At 54.8% G+C, this 17,771-nt stretch overlaps 1 protein-coding gene and 1 long non-coding RNA gene across 5 annotated transcripts in view; one reads left to right on the top strand and one right to left on the bottom strand.

The window, feature by feature from the left end:
• Nucleotides 1–17,771, bottom strand: part of PIK3R5 (phosphoinositide-3-kinase regulatory subunit 5) — a 59,401-nt gene that overhangs the window by 3,288 nt on the left and 38,342 nt on the right. For 2 of the 4 annotated variants that reach the window (XM_040453216.1, XM_040453217.1), the window contains exons 4-15: nt 15,834–15,902; nt 14,843–14,981; nt 6,877–6,946; nt 4,013–4,187; nt 3,434–3,587; nt 2,789–2,872; nt 1,757–2,513; nt 1,452–1,602; nt 1,063–1,170; nt 698–826; nt 489–582; nt 321–397 (exon numbers count right to left, since the gene is read on the bottom strand). In XM_040453216.1, the coding sequence (XP_040309150.1) occupies nt 321–397; nt 489–582; nt 698–826; nt 1,063–1,170; nt 1,452–1,602; nt 1,757–2,513; nt 2,789–2,872; nt 3,434–3,587; nt 4,013–4,187; nt 6,877–6,946; nt 14,843–14,981; nt 15,834–15,902 (2,007 nt within the window). Of the gene's footprint in view, nt 1–320; nt 398–488; nt 583–697; nt 827–1,062; nt 1,171–1,451; nt 1,603–1,756; nt 2,514–2,788; nt 2,873–3,433; nt 3,588–4,012; nt 4,208–6,876; nt 7,703–14,842; nt 14,982–15,833; nt 15,903–17,771 lie in introns of those variants that run through there. The other 2 variants (XM_040453218.1, XM_040453219.1) reach the window with 2 other exon arrangements.
• LOC121015921 (uncharacterized) lies at nt 7,743–8,663 on the top strand. The gene is made up of 2 exons (XR_005784041.1): nt 7,743–7,853; nt 8,390–8,663. It is a non-coding gene; the product is annotated as an uncharacterized LOC121015921 (long non-coding RNA).

Below are 17,771 nucleotides of genomic sequence, written 5' to 3'. Positions count from 1 at the left end.
ATCCTATGGTTCCCTTCTGACACGGGTCCCGGCTCCCACACACCCCGCGGGGCGCCCCAGCCCTGCAGACCCTGGGCTCTCCCTCTGGACACTGCACCCTTGCCCCTCTCACCCTCAGCCCTGCAGCTGGGAGCTGCTGAGCACATCTGGGGGGTGGGGGCGGGGGGTGGGGGGAGAGAACACTGGAGGGGAGAAGGATGTCCACCCCCTCCCTTCTCCCCGCTGAAAGCCTGGGGCCCAGGAACACAGGGGGCTGCCTCTGGGTGAAGCAGGGGCAGGAGCAGGCCCCAGCGGGCCTGGGCCCCCAGCACCGGCCTCACCTTGCTGTAAATAATCTGTAGTGTTAGAGGGATGGCTTCCCGGTCACCATCGATGCCCAGGCGCTTGCTGCCAGGACCTGTGACACACAGACAGACCGTCACTCCCTCTCCTCTCGGGGGGGCCCCTCGCCAACCCCGTGTCCCCCCTGGGGCCCAGGCGGCACCCACCGGAAGCCTTGATGGCACGTGTGGCGGCAGAGTGACCCAGCTCCAGGGAGTGGAGGAAGATCTCTGTCATCTTCTCCCCGGTGACGAAGGTCAGCTGCAGAGGGCGGGGGCGGCATCAGAGGGCAGCCCCCGCCGCCCTCTGCTCGAGGCCGCGGGCTGCAAGGGCAGGGGGCGGGGCGGGGGCGCCGGCGTCGGGGGGCGGGGCTCACCTCCGTCTGATAGACCTGCAGCAACACGGGCCGGGCGGCGAAACGGCAGTAGTAGAGCAGCATGTCCGCCAGGATGGGCAGCTGGGCAGAGGAGCCGTCCAGGGGCCGGGATTCAGCCTTCAGAGACTGCTGCGGGTGGGGGACGGAGCCAGAGTGGCAGGTGGCCGGCAGGACACACAATGCTCGGGATGGGGGGGGGGGGGGGCCCACACCCACAGCCCAGCCTCCGTCCCACCCTTCCCGCTCAATTCCAAGGACCTCCTGGTCCTCCCTGGAGGCTCCAGGCTGGATCCACCACCCCCCCCCCAAACCAGGGGGCCTCCAGCAGGTGCCCCCACTCCCCCCGCCCCGCGGGGGCCACCGACCTGGCACAGGACCTCCGGCGGCAGGTGCATGAGACCCAGCACGTTGCGCTCGTACCAGGGGTCGAGCATGCCGAGGTAGTGGGAGATATCATTGGTGCTCTCCAGCTCCTGGGGGAGGGTCCAGGGTCAGTCCCTGCGCGGCGGCCCTGCGCACCCCCCACGCCCTCCGCGGCCCCAAGCGGAGCCTCCCCCCCACCCCCCCCCCAGCCCCGAGAGAAGTCTAACAGCTTTTAGTCTACGTAACGCGGCGAAGGGCCGCCCCCACGCGCAGGGCCGGGGCCGCTCCTGGGAGCGAGGCTCGCGCGCAACGAGGTGCCCCCCGAGGCACAGGCGATGGATGGCGCCCACTCTGCGCCCCCACGGCGCGTGGCGCGGGGCGGGGGACGTACTGCAGGGCTGGGTTGCCTGGGGGAGTCCGCGGGGAGTGGGGGCGTCTGGCTCGCAGGGCTGGGGCAGGCGCCGGAGCCCCGCTTGACGGGCACGTAGAAGAACTGGAGTTTGAACAACCGCGTGAGGAGGGGGCGGTTGTTCTCCAGCCGCCTGGCAGAGGAAGAAGGTGGTAAGAAGCGGGGACCCTAAGAGCCCTAAGCCCGCAGCCCGCCCCCCCCCCCCCCCCCCCCGCCCCGAGCCCCCCCCCCCCCCCCCCCCCCCCACCTCCCCGTCCCGGCGCCCGCACCCCCGCCGCCGCTCTCACCGCAGATTGCTGTAGGCCCGAGCCACCTTCCCCGAAATCCGATCGGAGCCGAAGACCACGACGCGGAGCGTGGACGCCTTGGGGTCCTCATCCCCGCTCAGGAAGGGGCGCCGGCGCTGGTGGCGGGAGGCGGGGGCCAGGAGCCAGCTGGGCAGCTGGGCGCTGAGCTTGGGCTGCGGCAGAGAGCGGGAGCGCTGGGGCCGGGAGGCCGGCGGCGGGGCCGCGCCGTCCAGGGGGCCGCAGAGGCTCCCCGCCCGCCGCAGGGGCAGGGCTGCGTCCGCGCCGCCCTCCGCGCCCCGGGAGTCCCGCCGCAGCACCAGCTGGCTCGTGCTCTTGAACAGTTTATAGATCCTGTTGAACTTCTGCCCCGGCCGGCGGTGGAGCCGGCGCCCCTGGCCGCCAGGCCTCTTGGGCCACTCCGAGGAGGAGCTGTCCTCGCTGTCCTCCACGTAGCCGCTGTCCACGCCGTCCGAGAGGCCTGACACGAAGGAGGTCAGCAGCTGGCGGGACAGGGTGGGCCCTGAGGCCTGGGGCGAGGCAAGGGACAGGGTGGAGTCGTGGAAGACCGCGGAGCTGGTGGAGAGCAGGGAGTCCCTCTGGGCGCAACGCCCTTCCGTTTCCAAGTCGTCGTCGTCGTCGTCGTCGTCGTCGTCGTCCTCCTCCTCCTCCTCCTCCTCCTCCTCCTCCTCCTCCTCGTCCCCCAGGATCCCTGGCTGGAGCAGCTCCTGTTCTTGGAGCAGGATTTCCTGCAGGACGTCTGCAAGGGGAGGCACCGTCTGGGTGTCTGGGCCCTTGCAAGCCCTCTCTCACACCCTGGGGATGGGCGACAGGCTCAGGCCGACTGGCCCGGAGGAGAAGAGGGCGGAAGGGAGGTCAAAGGCCAGCCCGGGATTTAAGCGCTTCCCCCTGCTCTGCTCAGCTGGCGGGGCGGGGGGGGGGGGGAGGCGGGTGCACAGACCCGGGAACAGGAAGCGCCCTGGCCGCTTTGGGGGACGGGAGCGGGCACCGCGAGGGCCCCAACCGGGGGCTCACCGAAGCTGTCCTGGTTCCAGTTGTAGGTGTGGCACCTGGCCACCGGGATGGGGATGGTGCAGAGTTTGCCAGGTTTGGCCGTGTCTGTAACGACAGGGGGACAGGCGGTGAGGGCCGCAAGGGTCTCAGACAAGACGCCAGCATGGGCCACACGAGACTCCGTGGGAAGCTGGGACACCTGGCTCGCAGCCCGAGGACCCTCCGTTCAAGCAGCCCAGGTAGGTGCCAGGCCTTTTTACAGGCTGTGCGGATGCGGCCAACTCAGCCTCCGAGCCTCCCCTGACAGGGCCCGAACGGGAGCACAAGGGCACTGTCTCATGGGGCGTGGGTGACGGAAGACCGCGTCCTTTCTTCTGGAAGGGGCGGAGCTGCAGAAAGGATGTTTTCTAGGCTCCTTGGGGGCGAGGCGTGGCCTCCAAAGGGACCCGTGAGGACTGCATCCTCCTGCGTGATCTCTGGTGGGACAACGAAGCCGCCCGCCCCCAGGTAGCACTCTCTTTCTCTCTTGCCACGGCCGGCCAGCCCTAACACCAGGGTAACGACAGCCGGGGGTCCCCGAAGGACTGTGTGGAGCAGACCCACCGGCCGGCTGGGATGCTCACTTGGCCGTGGGGAAGACGCGCCCGGCTCTCCCAAGAGCCTCACCTAAGACACCAGGGAAGCCGGCTTTCTCTCCCACCGCCTGCAGCTTGGTCCTGAGCCACTGCCGGGCCTCGGCCGCGTCCCCGATGCTGGATGCCAGCTCCTGTGCCTCCGCGGTCTCCGTGAAGATGTCTTCCAGCTCGGCCAGGCTCTTGGACTGAAACCCCAGGGGCAGACGGGCTTGCTGCCGAACCGTAGCTCGCCGGCCCCACTCCTCCAGGTCCCGGGGTCTCGCCGATGGCAGCACCCACCGGTCTCCTCCCTGCCTCGTCACCCACCTGCACTCACAGCTGGCCAGGGAGCCGGGCCTCCTGCCCGGGGCCCCTCTTCTCCGGACGCGGGCGCCAGAGAAAGGCCCAGACCAGGACCAGAGCACCGCCAACTTGGGCGGGCGGGGAGTGCTAGTCCCAAGCTCGTCGCTGCGGCCCAGAGAGGGGAAGGGGCCGGGCTGGCCCGGGTCGGGGGAGGCCGGCATACCCGGGAGACGGAGACGGCAGCACCGGGACAGAGCCAGAGAGGGACTCTACTCTGATGGGAGGGGGGAGTGATGCTAAATAAACCCCAGGGGCCCCGGGCACATACCTGCAGCCTGCAGTGCAGGCCTGGGAGGTCGCAGTGGGCCCCGAAGGTGGCCTGGAAGGCGTGAAGGAGCAGCGTGGTGTAGGCGCTGTGGGGCGAGTGGCCGGGTGCACTCAGCCTATTGGCCACGGCGAGGAACTCGGCCTGAACCTCCACCGGGTTCAACAACAGCACGGTGCTGGGGACACAGAGACGGTGCTGTGGGGAGGGCAGCACAGCCACGCACCTCACGTCTGGCGTCTGGCGGTCCTCAGAGCTCGCCCGGCAGGGCCTGCGGCCAGGAGCCGGGCCGGGGGCTCAAGGGTCCCAGTTCCAAGGGGAAAGCTTACGGTCTGCTTTTGATAGTTTGCAGCCAGTATTTTCGAAGACCCTTTGCAAGTCGAACTTCTTCTTGAACTTGGGAGAGCCACCTCCCAGGGTCTCACGGGGATGGGAGGGGAGCGTGTGCCTAGCCGCCTGTGCGTGTCCCGTCGCCTGACCCTGGGCTCCGAGCCGGCATTGACGTTTGCTCGTCATGGAAAATCTCAGCCACACCCAAGCGAACCCTCAAGGTGTCAGTCACTCAGTTAACAGTTAACCGCAGGGGACTGCTCTCCCTTCACCCGCACCAACCGCCCGCCGCTGCATTTTCTCCAAGTGTGTTGGAGCCACCCCAGTTGTCCCAGCTGTAGATGTTTCAGGATGGCCTGCCCGCACGGCTCCCGTCCTCCCTGGCCTGCGTGGTGTTTAAACCCAGGGCAGAGAAGCAGGTGCCGTTGGGACCGGGCTCTGCCAGAGCACCCATCGTGCAAGGGGGAAACGGATATCAGTTTCTCTGTTTGTAAGGAGAAGGGGGCAGGCCTGCACGAGTGACTGGGCCACCCTCCTTCACTGAGCGCTTGATCACTCCTTCCAGAGACCCGTGCTGAGTCCTCGGACGGGACCAGCCGGGCACGCGCTCTCTCCGCCCACTTGTTCCCTCCTGCCGACGGCGAGACCACCACTCTGTTCTAAGCTCCTCCTGCTAACCTCTTTGGGCCCCAGATCTGACAAATCCCTTTCTCCAGGGGCCGATGTGACACTTGGACATCACACTATGCTTTACTTCCCGCAATGCCCGGAGCTCGCTAAGTGCAGAGGGGTTGGTGATCAGCCCCGGGTAAGCGTTGTTTACTCACGACACAGAAGCATTTTTGTACCCTTTCTGCCTCTCCCAAAGCCTGCCTCGGGCTTGTTTTGTTTGTTTTTATTAGAAGGAACTCATAGGTGTTTGCTCTATGGTGTGAATGTGCAGTGAGCCCCTGGCGCTGGGGGTGAGAGGGCTGGGGTCTCTGGGCTCTCGAGCATTCAGGTGAAACGGCAGCCACATGCTTGGCCGGCCAGGACCCATGAGTGGATAATGGAATCATTCTGGGGGATCACAATCACAGCTGCCTTTTAAATAAAATAGAATAGGGGCGCCTGGGTGGCGCAGTCAGTTAAGCGTCCGACTTCAGCCAGGTCACCATCTCGCGGTCCGTGAGTTCGAGCCCTGCGTCAGGCTCTGGGCTGATGGCTCAGAGCCTGGAGCCTGTTTCCGATTCTGTGTCTCCCTCTCTCTCTGCCCCTCCCCCATTCATGCTCTGTCTCTCTCTGTCCCAAAAATAAATAAACGTTGAAAAAAAAATTAAAAAATAAAATAGAATAGACTGAGACACAGCCCATCCAAGGGGGTAGGGGTGAGTTTCACTTTTTAACATTTATTTATTTTTGAGACAGAGAGACAGAGCATGAACGGGGGAGGAGCAGAGAGAGAGGGAGACACAGAATCGGAAGCAGGCTCCAGGCTCTGAGCCATCAGCCCACAGCCTGACATGGCGCTCGAACTCATGGACCGCGAGATCGTGACCTGAGCTGAAGTCGGATGCTCAACCGACTGAGTCACCCAGGCGCCTCGTGAGTTTCACTTTTTAAAGCTTGTTTCAGTGTGTGTGTGTGTGTGTGTGTGTGTGTGTGTGTGTGTGTGTATACAGCAGGCTTTCATATAAAATGCATTTTTTTAGGGGCGCCCAGCTGGCTCAGTTAGTGGAGCACAGCACTCTTGATCTCAGGGTTGTGAGTTCGAGCCCCACGCTGGGTGTGGAGATGACTTAAAAAAAAAAAAAAAATAAATAAATAAATAAATAAATAAATAAATAAATACATAAATAAATAAAATGCATTATTTTTATGGTAGGTCCTAGTCAAAATGGTTTGGAAAATGCTATGCTATTTATTAATTTTTTAAAAAGTGTATTTATTTTGAGAGAGAGAGAAACAGAGACAGAATTCTAAGCAGGCTCCGTGCTGTCAGTGCAGAGCCCGACGCGGGGCTCGAACTCCTGGAACCGTGAGATCATGACCTGAGCCGAGATCAAGAGTCAGACACTTGACCGACTGAGCCACCCAGGCGCCCCGGAAAATGTTATTTTAGTAACAGGCGGAAATACATCGTAGAAAGCTCGTGGGCTTTTGAGTAAGACCGAGGTTTAAATCCTGGCTCAGACACTCAGTAGCTGTGTGACCTTCGGGAAGTCACTTGGCCTCTCTGACCTCCAGTTTCCTCATCTGAAAACGGGGGGTAGAGCGAGGTTATCCTTGCCCTGTACCTGGCATGATCGATGCAGGTGGTTTTTAATGTTTGTTTTGTTTTTAAGTCTCAGAGCCGTTTAGCAATCTGAGGAAAGCCTCTCAGCCCAGAGAAACAAACCTATGTACCAAACGTCACCAGCTATCCCAAGGGGTTCCTGGTCCTCTTGAAGGCTCTGTTGATGGCTGGGGATTTGGGGGTGCAGTGATGGAGGGAAAGCCAGATGCACGGGGGGGTGGCATGGGTGTGGGAATGTGGGACCCCCCTCGAGAGCACTCACACGGTAGAACTGCGGTGACTCCTGATGGACAGGCCCTGCTCGGCTCTCACCAGCCGCTGGTAGGAGATTCCTGTTGCCAAAACAAACAAGAGTCGGTAGGTTTATCGTGCCTTGCTGTGACCCCGCCCTGGCCAAGGAGGTCGGGGGCCTGGGGACGAGACTCAGGCCCCGTGAAGATCCGCTCCTCTGAGACGGTGGGCACAGGGTCCGAGGCTGCGAGGCGGCCGGCCTGCTGTCACCTAGGAGTTCTCTGGCCATCTGGAGGCACGGGGGCCCTCCCAAGAGTGTGCAGGCCCCCAGCTGGGTCTCCAATGGCCCTCCGCGCCCCTGCCTGGCTTCCCACGGACTCTTAGGACAGGTGGGTCTCCCTGATCCTGTCCCTCCCAGGCTGGGTCCTGTCCCTGCCCCTGGCCACAACACCCCCACCCCCAAGCCTCTCTCTCCAGCCTCATCTGCCTCATCAGCCCAAAGTCTCTCCTTTTCTCCTGCGACCTGACCCAGGTCCGCGGCTGGAAAACAGAGCCTTGAGAGTAAGGATTCGGTTGTGTATCCACCACAGTAAGGTTAAACAACACTGGCCCTCCTCACCGACAAGGGCACCAGAAGCAGGGGCTGGGATTCAGGGGGGTAGGCAGCCTCAAGGGGGCCCCTGTCAGGGGGCAAGGCCCCTCTGCGACTGGGTGTGGGCCGGGAGGAGGAAGGCAATGCCCCTGGATAGGTGCAGAGCCAAGACCGGGGTCAGAGACAGCTGTAAACAGAAAGGCCACGATTTTTGTGTCGTCAATGGTGGAAAATTACTAGTTCATGCTATTCTAATTTAGGACCTAACTGTTTTGATTTGGGGCCTTTTGTTTGATGTTTCTCTTAGGTAACTGTCACATGTTCAGAGGTCGAAGTGATGCTTATTTTGATGGGAAAGTCCCTGAAACGGTGGCTACTGCCATCGGGACCTGGGACACCATCTGGTGGCCACTTGGGTGAGTGACAGAGGCCAGCTCCCCTCCTGGCCCCCTACAGGCCCCCCAGTGAAATGCTGTAGTGGAGACATCACTCACCCCCCCGACAGTACCCCACCCCCCCACCAGACCTCAGAACACACAGCCAAGTGAGGTCTCTTGACCCTTCCGTACACATTCCTTTTGCTATGGAAGAAAGCTCAAAGGCCTTGCCTGCATACAAGGAGCCCCTGAGCAAGCCCCACCTGGTTTCACGGAGTCACCGGGACTCAGGTCCTTGGTTCGTTCTATAGAGAGTCTGGAGGAACCCACGGAGATGCCTGCGGGATGCCCTCCAGCTCTGCAGGGCCACCAGGCCTGGGGGGAGTGAGGCGTGGTGACCCTGCTGCCCCAGCCGGTGGTCCCCGCCCCCCGACAGGCCCAGTCCGGCTCCGCCGGGCCACTCTTACTCGTGGGTCACACATGGCGGGGACCTGTTCGCATCCCTCCAACACCCTTCCCTCTTCTTCACCAAAGGGCACAGGTTGATAGATCACATTTTTTGACCTCCCTTGCAGGTGTTGGGTGGGGGCTTCTGGAAGACCCCATTTTGCAACCTCCCTTTCCTCCTTTCTGTTAACTGGAATGGGGACATGATGGCCACAGCTCCTGCGGTCATTAGACCAAGAAGTGACACCGAGGGCAATGTTTCCTGCTAAGGATGGTGAAACAGAAAAGAGAAATGATTCTGGAATGTTCAGCCCTGTGCCAACCCTGGGCTGCCTTCCACTGGGATTTTTTTTTTTTTTTTTTTTAAAATAAAAAAAAAAAAATAAACCCCTTTGAGTTGCCGCAACTATTATTCTGGGGTTTCTGTTTGGGGCAACCAGCTTACTTCTAACTCATCACGCCCTGTGGTTTCTGGAACAGCTGCTCCCTCCTTTCCAACATCTCTCCCCCGTGACTCTGTCTATCTTTGGCCATGATGTTGTCTTTCGGTTCCAGGATCCTATCCAGAGTCCCACACTGCCTGTAGCCTAGCCTCCTCTACCCTGTAATGGATCCTCAGTTTCTCCTGGGACACCTGTGCATTTGGGGTGAGACGTTCTGTGACCAAATCCCCCACCCGCTAGTCAACGATGTTTGACTTTGCTTCAAGGAATCTATGCCTTTTATTCCATCATCAGGGACTTAAACAAAGTATGAAATATAAATGTCTATGATCACTAAGATCCCAAGGGAGACTTACTGCCACTGAAGAATATTCAGAATTCACCTGCTACCAGTTGATGGGCAGAGGTGATCGAGCCCAGGTTTGTACCTGCTTTGATAGAAGGTCAAAGGCAGCAGGAGAAATGGCCCAGGGAGGAAAGTGCTTACAAAACGGTGGCTGGGATGGGGCGCCTGGGCGGCTCAGTCGGTTGAGCGTCCGACTTCGGCTCAGGTCATGATCTCACGGTCCGTGGGTTCGAGCCCCGCGTCGGGCTCTGTGCTGACAGCTCGGAGCCCGGAGCCTGCTTCGGATTCTGGGTCTCCCTCTCTCTCTGCCCCTCCCCTGCTCGTGTGCTGTTTCTCTCTCTCTCAAAAGTAAATACACGTTAAAAAAAAAATGGCAGCTGGGACAGCCCAGGATTTTCTAGTGACGCACAATGGTCTGCCTGTGCCTCTTGGCATAGAAATAGCTCTATGCAGATGTGAGAATACATTGCTGGCATCGAAGGATATGGTTTTGGGAATCAAACAGACATAGCTTCAAGGGAGCAGAGCTCTTGTCAGCTACGTGAGCGTACGCAATGTCTGGAGTTCAGGCTCATCCTCTGGAAGGTGGGAATAATAGTAAATACCCAGGTCGGGGTGGGGGGGGAGGTTCCTGAGGATGAGACCAATCCAACCATCGCCATCATCATCATCACCATCGACAATGATGGTCCTACTTTTTTTTAGTGTTGATTTATTTTGAGAGAGAGAGAGGATGTTCTTGAGCAGGGGAGGGGCAGAGAGAGAGGGAGAGAGAGAGAATCGGAAGCAGGCTCCAGGCTCCGAGCTGTCAGCACAGAGCCCGACACGGGGCTCGATCCCACGACCTGTGAGATCATGACCTGAGCCAAAACCAAGAATCAGACGCTGAACCGACTGAGCCTGAGCCGTCCGGGCGCCCCACGATCCTACTTTTGACCGGGAGGCTCAGAGAGCTCCCGTCACCTGTGCGAGGAAACCAGCTAGTAAGTGACAAAGCGTAGGTCATACCACAGCCCGCCCATGTTCCTCCTTCTCTCACACCCGACTTTACAGCAAGAAACATGAAACTTCTGAGTCTCCGTTTCCTCAGGTCTGACGTGGGAATAGTACTACTCTTCCCTGCACCCCCTAGGGCTGTGATCGGGGGAAGGGAGGTGCAGCCACCGAGGTCTGTGGGCTTTGAAAGCTGCACAGTGACTCACACATATGATGCCCCCTGTCGCCCCTCGGGATTACAGATACATTCTTCGCAGGCGAGCGGTGTGCTCTACACAGCTGGCGGGGGCTTGGAGTAAGTATTTGACAAACATGTGGGCTGAATCCAAGGGGCTGCGGTGGGCAGGACCCGGTGGCACTGACGTGAGGTTTCCTGCCACCCCCAGAGTGGAGGCAGCCAGGCCACCCTATTGGGGTGGAGTCAGGAAGAAGGGGGAGGCCCGAAGGCTTGATAACCTGCCCACTTCCTCCACCACCCAGCCACATCAAAGCAGGATCGGCTGTTTCACTCATCGCCATGGCAACTGGCTCCATACGGCTCCTTGGGTGAAGGGCCCATGGTCCCCTGTCATCTTCTCCCCGTAACCTGATCAGGACCTGTCTCTCAAGGTACCGCTGCCCCGTCCTTACTGTCCCCAGCAACGTGAGATCCACGGAGGCCAGCATTCACCTTCAAATTGCTCTAAGGGAGGAGGCATTATTATACTCCCATTTTACAGATGAGGTTAAAAAAAAAAAAAAGAGAGAAAAAAGCTCCTATAAATTAAAGAAATGTCTTGCCAAAGGCCTCACAGCTCCAGGATGTGAGGCCACGGTGGCCTCAGACCAAGTACTGGTGACTCTGCTGAGTGGTTCCGCCTCAGCTTCTCCCGTGGCCTCCACTCCGGCCTCCGCCCCACTGCCTCCCTCAGCTGGGGGCGGTGGTGGGGGGGGGGATGGCGGGTCGGGGCACTCAGGAATCAGGCAACCATAGTCCCACAGGCCGAAACGAAAATCTCACTAAAGCACTTTCTAAGAAGCCCAGTGAAGGGTCATGCAGAGAAGGGTAATTTAGCTTAATTTACTCTTCGCTACTGATGAATCAGGCAGGGCTCAGGTTCTGGAAACGAGAGGCGAACCCGGGGACATCAGATGAGGGAACTGGCTTTTGTTCGGTAGAAAAGAGAACCCCGCAGGGTATGGCGTTATCCTCTTCTATCATCTCAACTAATTTCGTATCTAATTTTGCAAACGTATTCTCGCTTCTATGAGGAACTTGTCTTCAAAACTTTATCTATCTATCTATCTATCTATCATCTATTTTATTTATTTATTTATTTATTTATTTATTTATTTATTTATTTATGAGAGGCAGAGAGGCAGAGAGAGAGCAGGGCGGATAGCACGGAGCCTGACGCGGGGCTCGAACTCACAAACTGTGAGATCAGGACCTGAGCCAAAATCAAGAGTTGGATGCTCCACCGACTGAGCCACCTGGGCGCCCCCTGTGAGTAACTCCCTCAACCAAGGGTCTCATACCATCCTTTAAACGAGTTCTGCCATCTTGCTGGTCCCCTCAGTAAGGAGCGCAATGTGTCTTCCACGAAGGCTTACTATACATTTGCGCAAGTTAGGTTTTTTTTTTTTTTTAACTTGAAAATGACTCTCTGCCGTGAGAAAGAGTTCATGATTTCCTGTTTCGGTTCTGCTTTCCCCGGAAGGGGACAAGCTGTGAGCCCAGGCGGCCTGGCATAAACTGCCTCTCCAGGCATCTGCCTTCTCTGCCATCACCAGGACATCGGAGGCGTCACACGGTCCCCGGGCACTGTTGAGGGCAAGGTGCTCAGCAGTGAGTGACTGGGGTTCCCAGGGTCCTCTTGCTTGGAGTCCAAGAACCCTCATTCCATCTCTGCCTCCAGTTCCTCCTCTGCCTGGCTCTCGTCCCCTAGGCGTAGAACCCCGCCGTCCCCAGCATCCGGCCTTCACCCTTCCCGGCCAGCCCTCCACGCCACCTCTGCTCGCTGGGCTGCCCAGAACACAGTCTCTGCTCAGCGGCGTCCCCAAAACATCTCAAGGCATAGCATGCATTCAGGGGAGAAGAGTCAGCCGGTTCTACCTGAAACTGGGAAGCGGCCTGGTCTTCCAGCGTGCAAGTGACACAGCCCTCCATCTCCCTTATCCATTTCAAAGTAAGAGTCACTTAGATCTTTGATTAGCGACTGAAGGCCCTGCCAAGGTGTTTGCGTTTTAAATCCTTTCTGTCTAAATTAGAGAAGGGAAGAAAAGCTCAACATTCTTGTTGAAGGAATTTTGGCCGTAGGCAAGACGCCCAGAAGCAATACAGATCTGTTGGTCTGGGGGAGCTGTTGGAAAGAAGGGAATGAAAGAGAATGACCCTAAGCTGGCTTGTTCACTTAGGGTGCCTTGGAAAGTCAGATTGGCAAGCTGTCTATTCCTCGTGTGCCTGACTGCCTTTCCTCGTACAGCACCTTCTCCTTGAGGCCTCCCTGATTTCTTCGTTCCTCCACCCAAGCCTCTGGCATGCGGTGACGTCCCAGGAACAGGTGGGCTTTGGCATTGGCCAAGCCTAACCAGTGCCTGCTCCCTGCCTTGGTAACCACAGACAGCTGACTGGCTGGGCAGGGAGGTCAGGTGATTGGCTGGCAGGAGACAGACAAGCTGATTGGTTGGGAAAAGACCGCCCAGCTGACTGGCTGGGAGGAGAGCGATACACTGATTGGTTAAGAAGACAGAGAAGCTGATTGGTTGGGGGAGGACAGCTCTGCTACTTGATTAGGAGGAGACAAATCAGATGATTCCAGAAAGAAGTCAGGAGTCCCTCCAAAGGAATTTACACTCAAAGCTGCAGTCCTGAGCTTTCTAGGGTCCACGGATTGCTGGGGAATAAGACATACTCTTGTCCTGCGTGTGTTTAATGTGTATGAAAAGAATTAAATGCTGCGAGCATTAAATAGGGCCTGATGCATTTTCTCTTAAAAGAAAAGAAAAAAACAAAAATGGGATTATAACATACAGTTTTCTGGGGGGGCCAGCATTTTTACTCAACAAGTTACTCAACATCTTTTGCCCTGGGTAACTCTGTATCTACGTCTTTAGTGGCTGAATAGCTACATAAAAGCTTTGAATTTTATGCTCTCAAATCTGTCAGCCTTTTCTAATTTTTTTCCTTGGGGGCAGGCATGTTTGGTATCTATTCACTCTAGGTGGTTCATGTAACCTAGTTTTCTTCTATGATATTCATGGTTTTGTTTTCCACACTTCAACCTTTCATCTACCTGCAACTGATTTTATGTTTGAAATAGAATTATTACATTTTTTGAGATAGAATTATAACTCATTTTTAATAATAATATTTATTAAATGACTGATTTTATTCATCACTGGTTTCAGGATGCCGCTTTGTCATAGAACAAATCTTTCTATATTTAGCCTGTTTCTAGCCATTCTACGTTGTTCCGTTAACTTATCTATTCTTATACCAATAGCGCACTATTTTAATAATTTAAGCCTTACAGTTATAGTTGTAACAGACCTAGTAAAGGAAATACTCCATTCTTATACTGTTAAGAATACATAAATACATGATAAATGCATGAATAAATGCTACCAGAGAGCATTTATTCTCTCAGATAGATTTTACTTTGTTAAATCTTAAAAGATATTGTTGGTATTTCTTTTAATCACTGTTAACATTTATTTCCACGACACCTGCTGTTACTACAATATTGATTCAATCTGGCAACGTGTCTCTTAAATTACTTACCCTTCAGTTAAGTTTGTTTCTCTATGTAGGTTACTCACATCTCTCTTCTTTTGTATTTTTAGTTGCTATTATAAATTGCTTTCTTTTTTCCCCCCTCAACCATGTTTTCTTACTGGTTAATGACATTATATGGAAAAGCTCTTAGCTACCTGTTTACGAGTTCGGACAGTTCTTTAGGTGATTCTCTTGGCCTTGACAGATAAGCAATTGTTTGATCTCTGCATAGTTAAATTATCTTCCCGAAAGAGGAAGTAGTCTTTATTTTTGCCTTTTTGCATAGGCAAAAATACTTGTAAGCACAAAGATAAAGGTTATCGACTTAAACGGAAACGCCTCTAGTGTTTCGCTGCGGGCTGTTACCTTATTAAGAACACTCCCGTGTGTTACTAGTTTCCATGTATTAGAGGGGTTTTAAATATTAGGAACGAATGTCAAATTCTATCAAACGTTTTAGGGGCATCTATTGAGATGTTTATGTGACGTCAGTGTTTTGAGCGACTACTGTTGATGAATTACTTTACCAGGCCACCTCACAGTAAATCTTACCAATTAGGTTTTCTCTTGCTCTGTAACCGTTTTCTAGGACCTCGTTTTCATGTCTATTATAGCACTTGCAATTTTGCGAGGATTCCTACTTACTTCTCAGACCCCACAGGTGAAAACTCAGCACGCGGCCCTTGTCCACACCTGTCAGGGCACCCGTCAACCTGCCTGTTCCTGTCACCCCCCGCTTCCCTGGCCAGGACCCACTCTATGCACAGATCATTTCCTTATTTGATCCTGAGGCAAAGAGAACAAGCAAAGGCCTGTCGTCAGTATTGTGGGGGCTTCTCTGTCTGGCCCGGGCAGTCTCAGAGACCCTTTGGCAAAGCAGAGCACAGGCAAAGACCACGTAGTGGGGTCTCCTAGCCTTGAACCCCTAAGGATTCCTCCTTGAGTTACCTCCTGTGTTCACTGCTCTCAGCCATCCGACGCTGTGTGCACCAGGAAGGGGAGATCCCGGCCCTGTGCACCTGCCCCCCTCCACACTCACCTGGGGCCTTGAGTTCAGCATCAATGAAGGTGAGCAGCTCCTGGCAGATACTGCAGTAGGGAACAGGCCAGGTCAGGAAGCGGTGGTAGGTTCTGGCTGCTTTCAGAAGGAGATCTGAATCTGGCGGGAAGTGTGGTGTCTGGGATGGAAAGGGAGAGGCAGGCAGAGACGTCTGGGTAAGAGAGAGCTCACCGATATTCTAGAACACACCCTGCTCCTTTCTGATACGTTCCGCCGAAGGCACACTGCTCCTGGCAGCAGCGTGTCCAAGGACGAGGGCAGAAAGAACCGGAAGTTACCCACAGGGCGTGACTTACAGATGGTAAAGATGGCACCCAGAGGCACCTCTACTGTAAGGGCCGTGACTTTACCACACGTAACATCTAATGCACGAGAGCGCCCCTCTGAAAAGCTGTCACCTTGGGGGTCATCCTAAATGGTGCCGTTGCCGCAACTCATCTGGGGCAATGGTCTCCGATGCCTAAACTACCTTTCTTTCAATACTCTCGTTGAGGCAAACGTTTATGCTTTGCATGGATTGGTTCCATGTACGTACGGTCATCTGATGATGCCACCGGTCTGGTGAATACGGGATGATCACACCGGGGGACACGGACTCCTGGGGTACAGAATAAGGTGGACCTAAGATCTCTCAGCAGGATCTGTTTCCTGGCTCGTGAACAGGCTGTCGACAGCAGTCCCCTCCACGGGAGCCTGGATACACCAGGCGCCATGGCATCCGCACAGACTTATGGAAGCCTTTCAAGATGGCCGCTCTGATGCCATCAGAGGCTTTGTATATTTAGCCTGTTTCTAGCCATTCAGGGAGTTATGGGGGCTGCTCTGATGCCACAGGGTTGACACCCATTTCAAGGGCGTGGCTTGACAGATACCCTAAGTTGTGTCCGGAGGTGTGAGGGCGCTGTCCCCATGGAGACCGTCCCTCCCTGTCCCCTCTCACTTCCCCAAGCTAGCCCGCCCCGGAACTTACGCAGAGAACAGTGGAGTAGAAAAGCAGAGCCAGGGGGGCGAGAAGGTCATAGGTGCCCTTCTCCTGGACCTGTGGACAGGACAGGAAAGCAGCGTGAGGCTCATCACAGGTGCAGAACAGAGCAGCGCTTCCTTTCTGCACTTTCTTTGTTTTCTTACGTGACAGGCAACGTAACCACAAGGAAACAATGGGGGAAATACAACTTAAAAAAAACCCAAACGCTCACAATATCCCCCCGCCAAATGAACGCAACCACAGCTAACGTGACAATGCTTATCCTAACACCATTTTTCTCTCTGTACTTGGAAATCATAGCGTGTATGTTTTTACTCCTAATGTTTTTACCCTATAATGTTATAAGTGAATTTGTTCTGCTGCATCATCTCTAAGACCACCTTTCCCCCACTCCTGGTGCTCCTGGTTACACATTTCCTTTTCATTTGTGTGGTAAATCTTTTTTCAAATGTGTTGTGTGTCTTACTTGTATAGATTTTCTTCTGATGTCCTGATATTAGAAATGTTTATTTGTCTTTTATGGATTTTTGCTTTTGTGTGCAAACACCATGTAAAATTCGTATTTCCTTCCTTTTTTGAAGCTTCATTTTCTTAAATTTAAATCTTCAATCCACTTAGAATTCTGTATGCTGTATGGTATGTGCTAGGAATCTCACTCTGTATTTTTCCAAATGTTTGGTAAATGTTTGCTAAATCATTTAATAAACCTTACTGATGCAATTTTTTGTATATTAAAATCTGTTTATACCTTTGGATAATATCCATCTTTTTATTACCTGTAATAATATTCCTTCTGATAGATCTCCGTAATTTATTATTTTGGACACATGACATTATTTTCTTGCTACCCTAAATACTTTTGCAATGAAAAACTTGGTGCACGTTACTTTTTCTGTAATTTGGATTATTTATCTAGGTTAGGGTTCAGGAAGTGGAGTCGATGGATCAAAGACTGTAAACCTCTTTCTGACCTCTGAAACGTGTTGCCAAGTTGCTTTCCGCAAGGACTGTGCCAGTTATAATACCCTGCGTGTATGAAAGTACGAGTCTCACTATAGCCTTCCCCGCACTGCTTATTACAATTTTTGACCACACTACTGACCCATGGGATTTAGAATTCTTTGGTCCAAATGGTAAAGGTCTCGGCCCCTTCCGGAACTCGTGGGGGTTGAAGGTGCAGAGAGGACCCCACCACCGTGCTGTGCCTGGTGGCCTCAGCAGGCCCAAACAGAATTCTCCTTCTCTTGGCCCCGAACAGACCAGGTGCCTGATACACCTGCTGCTGGGCCCCTTCTACAAGACCCTCCCCTCTTGTCACGCGGTAGTTGATATTTGGGCTTATAAGTTAAACACTCCAAGGGTGGCTTAGGCTCTTCTGAGTTGGTGTGCTTGTGGATCAGGGTATAACGGTACCCGGTAAAGGATGGTGCCAGAATTGGAACCTTGAGTGTCTTGGGAAGCCAAGACTTCCCAAGGGACAGCTTGAGAAAGTCACGTTTTCCTACACAGTTACATATTTAAAACAAAAATGAAAAAAAAAAAAATTAAGCACAGGATTCTTTATAAAAGAGCCAGAATCCTCTTTAGGGACTCACAATTATTCTGGAACCCCAGCCCAGCTGAGCCCTTAAACACACTGCTGTTCTAAGTCATCAAAGCCTATTTCTTACGGACCGGCCGTGAGACAAGGTCTCAGTTTCCCTTTCTAGTCAGTTTTCTCCTCTGTGTCTGTTTTTACGGATCTTTTCGAGGAAAGGAATTCGGGAGAGCCTCCTCTCTCCGTTCTAGTCAACACTTGGACTTACAAGCCATGTCTGTCTTAAGAAGCAGCTTAATTAAACTCAGATCCGTGGCTCACGAGTCCTCGTCTTCCTGGTGAAAGGACCACAGCCCTTCCTAGAAGCCTTCCACTCACAAGCACCA

Source organism: Herpailurus yagouaroundi, unplaced genomic scaffold, assembly GCF_014898765.1.
Source record: "Herpailurus yagouaroundi ecotype Mexico unplaced genomic scaffold, PumYag 208, whole genome shotgun sequence".
In the NCBI taxonomy this organism is placed as follows: Eukaryota; Metazoa; Chordata; class Mammalia; order Carnivora; family Felidae; genus Herpailurus; species Herpailurus yagouaroundi.
Note: the sequence above shows the minus strand (reverse complement) of the source record. Positions and strands in the feature narration are given on the sequence as shown.